We start from the raw sequence: 6,288 nt of genomic DNA, 5'->3' as shown, positions 1-6,288 counted from the left end.
TCGTATTTAACAGGAACAAACGTCTACCGGTCGTTTTAGCAATGCCTTCGCTGTGCGGCTACCGAAGAACACATTGCATGACACGTGCAAACAATCTCTTGCTTTGTGTACAGAGTTAAAAGGCAAATGAGCAAACAACAACTAGATTTCCTCATATGCATTTGAAGGTGCACTCATTCATATTTTGCTTTATATTATTCTGCAAATGAAAGTTACCTATAAGATTGAGTCTATGTAGATAATTTGGTCAGTCATGTGATCTCGTCATGGTGGCCCCCATGATGCAATCAGCGTAAAATGACGGAAAAATGACTGAGTGCACCTTTTAAGTCGAACCAGAAGGGGTGACGTCCATTTATGTAAATTGAATATTCCAACAGAGTGCGTGTAGAAATATACACAGCACTCCCTAATCTTTGCACCTTCACTTCTGATGTTCGTTTGCATGTTGAACCTTTGGTTCAAAATGGTTCCTAAAGAATAGCTTTTGTGCTGGAAGTCAAAAGTAAGCACTAATAATTCATATATTTCTTCCTCTTTGTCAATTTGCACCATTGGAAATAGTTACACTGCAAAAAAAAAAAAAAAAAAAAAATCCATCTTGTTTTCCAGTAAAATACAGCCTTAACACAAATTTACTTGACAAGCAGAACTGTACAAGTCAAGTTAGAGTGGGGTCAGTTGCTCTAATACGCAACATGTTACAGTTACGTCACTCACTTTGCAGCTCTCCTTAAAACCCCCAGTGTGCATGCTGAATATCAGCAGCATTTTTATGTCATCAGGTTTTACACATAAAACAGACACATCTATCAAGTTGGCAACACGATTGACAGGTGTCAGTTCTCAAGTGTTTAGAAAGCAACGACCCCACTCATGTGTCAACTATCATACAGGACACATTTTTATAGAAAGGGTAATTTTACAATGGACTAGGAATATTCTTTTGTTTCCAGTATCGACATTCTTTGCTGTGTGTCATGAGTGGTTTGAATAAAATTGTGCACACTGCTGGCTGGGTTTTACTTAATATATATATATATATATATATATATATATATATATATATATAGATAGATAGATAGATAGATAGATAGATAGATAGATAGATAGATAGATAGATAGATAGATAGATAGATAGATAGATAGATAGATAGATAGATAGATAGATCAAATGTACTGGAAAACAAGAGGATTTCGCAGTGCATTAGAGCTTGGATGTGTCACACACGTGGGTAAAGCGGGATATACACACACTCCTGTACCATCCTGGACACGGTTCATACATGTTGTCGATAGCAGCGTCTTACTGTTAAATGGTGGTTAAGTGGGTAAGTTCCGGCGATGAGTGAAGAGATGCAACTGTTCGAGTCTGTGAGGGTTGTGTGTGTGTGTGTCGAGCGATCCCATATTACAGTAACGTCTGATTATCATGTCATTCGTTCTGTGCACATATATATATATATATATATATATATATATATATATATATATATATATATATATATATATATATATATATATACATTAGTCCTCGTCCCCGTCGTCCCCTTGCAGGCCCTCCGGTAGCATGTCGCGCGCCCTCCGCTCCCGGCTCCGCTCCTGGATCTTCTTCATCTCATCCGCGTACTTGCAGAAGGTCGCGCCGAATTTGGACCACACTTTGCAGGGTACGGTGATGGAGTTGCGATAGGTGGGCTTCACCTCGCTTACCCGCATAAAGACGCCGTACTTGTTGGATCCTACGTCGAAGAAAAAGCGCTTGTTGTCCACTGTCAACGACGTGCCCTCGGGCAGCTCCGCGGGGTCCTCGTCCACGCCGAAGTCGTCGATGAGTTTGGCCAGCGCGTCGCGGAACTCGATGAGTCCCTGGGCCGGAAGAGCGATAGTCTGGCCTTGCGAGGTTCCCAAGCCGGGCCCGCGATTGACGGTCTGGCGGATCCGGAGAAACCGCCCCCTCTGGTTCTCCTTCAGATCCATGTAGTACTTTCGATTCTCCCGCACCAGGAACTCGCTCTTAAGCGCCCTCCTGGGCTCGTCCTGCACAATCTCGGGGTTGCTGGGGCCCAGCTGGGCGTAGTGCTCGATGAAGTCTCCCAGGTAGTCGCGGAACTCCACGGCGACGGACATGGAAAGAGTCAGGCGGCTCTTGTTTCCTCCGGCCCCGACCTCCGCAATCTTCAGAAAGCGGCCTTTGGCGTTCTGCTTCACGTCCAGATAGAAGCGTTTGTTCTGAATGTCCACCCGCTTCGAGGCGAGCTCCTCCGTGTCGTGCTGGAGCCGCGATGCGGCGCCCGGTTGCATCGGACCGGCGCCGGGGCCTGTGGCGAATCCACCGTGCTCACTTCCACTGTCTCTGTCCGCCATGATGCAGCCTCCCCGCGTACCTTCTCTCTCTCTCTCTCTCTCTCTCTCTCTCTCTCTCTCTCTCTCTCTCACTCTCTCTCTCTCTCTCACACACACACACACACACACACACACACTCTCGCTCCCTCAGCCCTGCTGCTGCAAACGCGACTGCTGCTGAGCGACCCCCGAACTCTCGCGAGATCTGCTGCCAGAGACGCTTGCTGAAAGAGGAGACGACAACCTGCGCGTCCGTTGGACGAAGCGTAACGGTCAGCTTGGATCAGGTAAGCAACAAACACAACATTTAGCAACAAGCGAAAAAACAACCATAAAAAGTCTTCGAAGATTGTTTCAATAAATGAAATTCTGAAATGGACTTGTTATATTATAAGCATTACACCATAGAAGAGTTTTAGAGTTCTTTAATTCAAATATAGTCTATATCAAGGTCTTTCTTGAAAACAGTATTACTCACGAATGTGACAATGATCTATTTTTAAAAGATTCACCAAAAACAAAACCTGTTAAACCTTGTAAGACAATCACATATTAGACCTGGCGTCTTTGATTGGCATGAAGTGTTTTACAACATTCGGTAAACATTTGTGGATACATTCATGTATAAATATACCAGGCTTTCATATAGGCTAATGGTCTTCTTTTATAGGCTGCAACTTTTTCTTAATAGTAGACTCTAATGTTGGAAACTGATGTCGAAGATTAGAGTCCAGGCTGTCAGTTTATTTTGTTTCAGGATGTTTCTTCAGAAAAAAAAAAAGCAGTTTGTTCTGCGTAGGCTACTGAAGCATCAACATCTCCATTGACTTTCACTCAAACACAATGTGCTCTTACGTTTCGCATCTTTTAGCTCATCTTGAAGTCTCCATCTCGTAGAGAGGCTCTATTTCTGCAGTCCGTGAGGTTCTTCAGATCAGGAATGTGTTAGTAAAAGTCATATCAGCGTTAAGATTGCGCACAGAGCAATACACTTCTTCATTAAGTTTTTTTTTTCTGTTTGTTTATCATCAGATGTAGATAATCTCTCATATTATCGTGTGCGTTCGTTTAATAAGTATGTGTGCGAGAGAGATAAAGACAGAGGGACTCAAAAGAATGGGCTAATAATAAATAATTAATAATAATCAGCATGTTTGGTGTTTTATTGCTGTTAGATACCATTATGCATTTTTATTTTTATTTATTTTTTGTATATCTTGTTGCATTATTACTAGGCCATGTAATGCATAATTAATTATTATAAAAATATGACCATTCAAAATACAGTTTTAAACAAATACATTTTAAGATTACATAATAACAGGGAAAATGACAGGACTTAGAAATAGTAATGATATATGGAATCATAGGCCCATCTATTTACCGTTCAGCACCACGGACAGCGACAGTGGGCTTTATGAATGAGTGAATGAGTTGTAGAAAATGAGAAGAAATGTATCTTTCATTTTCTTTAGACAAGGAATAACAGCAAAATCTTGAAAACACATGTGACGAGTTTCATAAATATAAAATTGTGTTTTAAAATCGTTTATTCCACTTTTATTTTATAAATAGCATTGATTTCAAACATATTATACAAGGTTATATGATGACGGTCTTCTGGTTTTGTCCCATAAAAATAATGGATTCTGAAAGTTTGGCAGACAAAAATTTTCAAATAGCCTATAAATATTATTCGTTAAAAAAATGATTGACTTCTGGACAGTTTTTTTTTTTTTTTTTTTTTTGGAAAAGGCTCGTTTTGTTTAGCTCAAGTAGTTCTTTATTTTAAAGGAATAGTTCACCCAAAAATTAAAATGATCCCATAATTTACTCCCTCTCAAGCCATCCAAGGAGTTTATGACTTTCTTCTTTCAGACGAACACTAACACAATCTGAGTTATATAAAAAAAATATCATGGCTCTTTCCAGCTTTATAATGGAAGTGAATAGAGTCTGAGATTTTGAACCCCAAAAAAGGTCATCTATCTATCATAAAAGTAATCCATAAGGCAGTGAGTCTTTTTATTTTTTATTTCTTCTAATAAAAACGAAGGTCTAATTCGTGACCGGTGTTTTGTTTTGCTCTATCCTCTGCGCTTTCGCTCATCAATACATCATGTGTGGGGTCAGAGGTCATTCGCGTACGGCTGTTACTGGAAGCCAGTGATTATACTTTATATATTGTAAATATGGAATTTTTTCTTACAAAAATGTATCGCTTCAGAAGGCCTTTATTAACCCACTGGAGCCGTATGGATTACTTTTATGATGGATAGATGACCTTTTTTTGGGCTTCAAAAGCTAAGTTACCATTCACTCCCATTCTAAATCTCGGAAAAGCCAGGATATTATGTAATATAACTCTGATTGTTTTCGGCTGAAAGAGGAAAGTTATATACACCTGGGATGTCTTGAGTGTGAGTACATTTTTTGGATGATCTAACCCTTTAATGGCTCACAAATATTAAAAATAAATATTGAAAAATGTTAATAATAAAAACACATTTTAATTGATTGATATACCATTTCATTTTAATAAATGTATTTTCATTTTATTTTCCGAGAAAATGACATAGGCCCCATATGTTTTTTTCTCCAAAATGAACACAAAGATTACATGTGTTTTAAAGTACACGTTCTCATTTGTCTTTGCCCCAGTATAACAAACGTTGTAAGAACATTGACGTGCGTCTGAAGCGAGGCAGGTGTTCGCAGCGCGTTTCTCGAGTGCATTACACACTCGCGCTGCGACTGCAGATGTCGCCCTACAGCAGCCTCAGGACAGGACGGCAATGGCACATTCGTTCTCTCGCGACGCATTTACGCATGATGTAACCCTAATGTTCAAGTTAAAACCCAGTCCAAAACCGTGCACAATACAATCCTCTAGACTGTTGCGAATCATTCCGTTCATTTAGTCTGACTTGTTGTCACGACGGCGCAATGACCGGTCCCCTCCTCTCATTTTTCTAGAGCCCTCGGTACATGGCAAATACCCGCAGGACCTGTTGCCGGGGTAAATATGGCTGATAGGATGCTCGGTGGTTTGCTGTGTATCTGTCTTCTTGGCGCGTGGCGGATCGCTTTTTGTGGCAAAATGGTGAATGTGACCTGAATGCGGATTGTTCTTGAGTAGAAAATCACGGCAAACGCACTTTTCACCAGGCATCGATTGCATTTTCAGCTGCTTTTCGCAGCGTTAGTCATCGCGTCAGCGGTCTGGCGCGGTGGCCCGTCTGCCGTTTCTCTATTAGTTGATGTCGCGCGGCGTATAAACACAAAATCTTTCTCTGCCATTTTACTTCGCGCAACGACGCGACGCCGGCAGGCTGCTTTCGAGGGATTTCTTTCTACGGCTGGCCGGCCGGCTCGCTCACTCGCTCGCTCCCGTGCCATTAGTGCATTTGCGCCAGAACTTTCAGCAGACGGCTGAGATCTGCTCACGTAAAAGCGGAGGGCGCGCGCTTGTTGCATCGCCCAGCCGTACAGCAGCGCGTGCTGCGCGTCGTTTTGGACGGCGGAGCGCATTTCTGGACCCTTTTTTTCGCTCGCATCCCCGCTTTTGTGTGCACGAGCGAGGCGTCTCGACGATGACATTGGCTGGATAGATACATAGATTGAGAGAGAGAGAGAGCAAAAGAGAGAAAGAGGGAGTGTGTGCGAGAGGAGCGTCTTGCTGCAAAGGAGCGTCATTTATGCATGCATGCTTATTGAGTTTGGGGATTGTGCGTTGAAGGAGAATGCAGCAGCCCAGCAGTGACCGGGGCTGATAACGGTTCCTCAGCGGCTGGTGTTTCCCCGTCACCAAGTGCATGGGGAAAGCAGCACACGCAGATGGCATGGACACTTGCGCAAGCCCATTCGCACTCAGTCCCCCAGCACCTTCTGCCCCGAGAGCACTGCAGCAGCGCCGCCGGCCGCCCCTGAGCCACAGCAGAC

The 6,288-nt window shown here is 42.6% G+C and overlaps 1 protein-coding gene across 1 annotated transcript; it reads right to left on the bottom strand.

Annotated features, from left to right (window-relative positions):
* Positions 1–1,527: 1,527 nt before the first annotated feature.
* On the bottom strand, positions 1,528–2,439 carry purab (purine-rich element binding protein Ab; the record flags this gene model as incomplete). Its single annotated transcript, XM_081382393.1, has 1 exon — positions 1,528–2,439. Exon 1 carries the CDS (start codon positions 2,365–2,367, stop codon positions 1,528–1,530), a length of 840 nt encoding a protein of 279 aa, XP_081238519.1. The 5' UTR covers positions 2,368–2,439.
* Between the last annotated feature and the right edge of the window lie 3,849 nt (positions 2,440–6,288).

This window comes from Scardinius erythrophthalmus, assembly GCF_964197995.2.
Source record: "Scardinius erythrophthalmus genome assembly, chromosome: 13".
Taxonomy (NCBI): domain Eukaryota; kingdom Metazoa; phylum Chordata; class Actinopteri; order Cypriniformes; family Leuciscidae; genus Scardinius; species Scardinius erythrophthalmus.
This window is presented reverse-complemented; position numbering and strand designations above follow the sequence as displayed.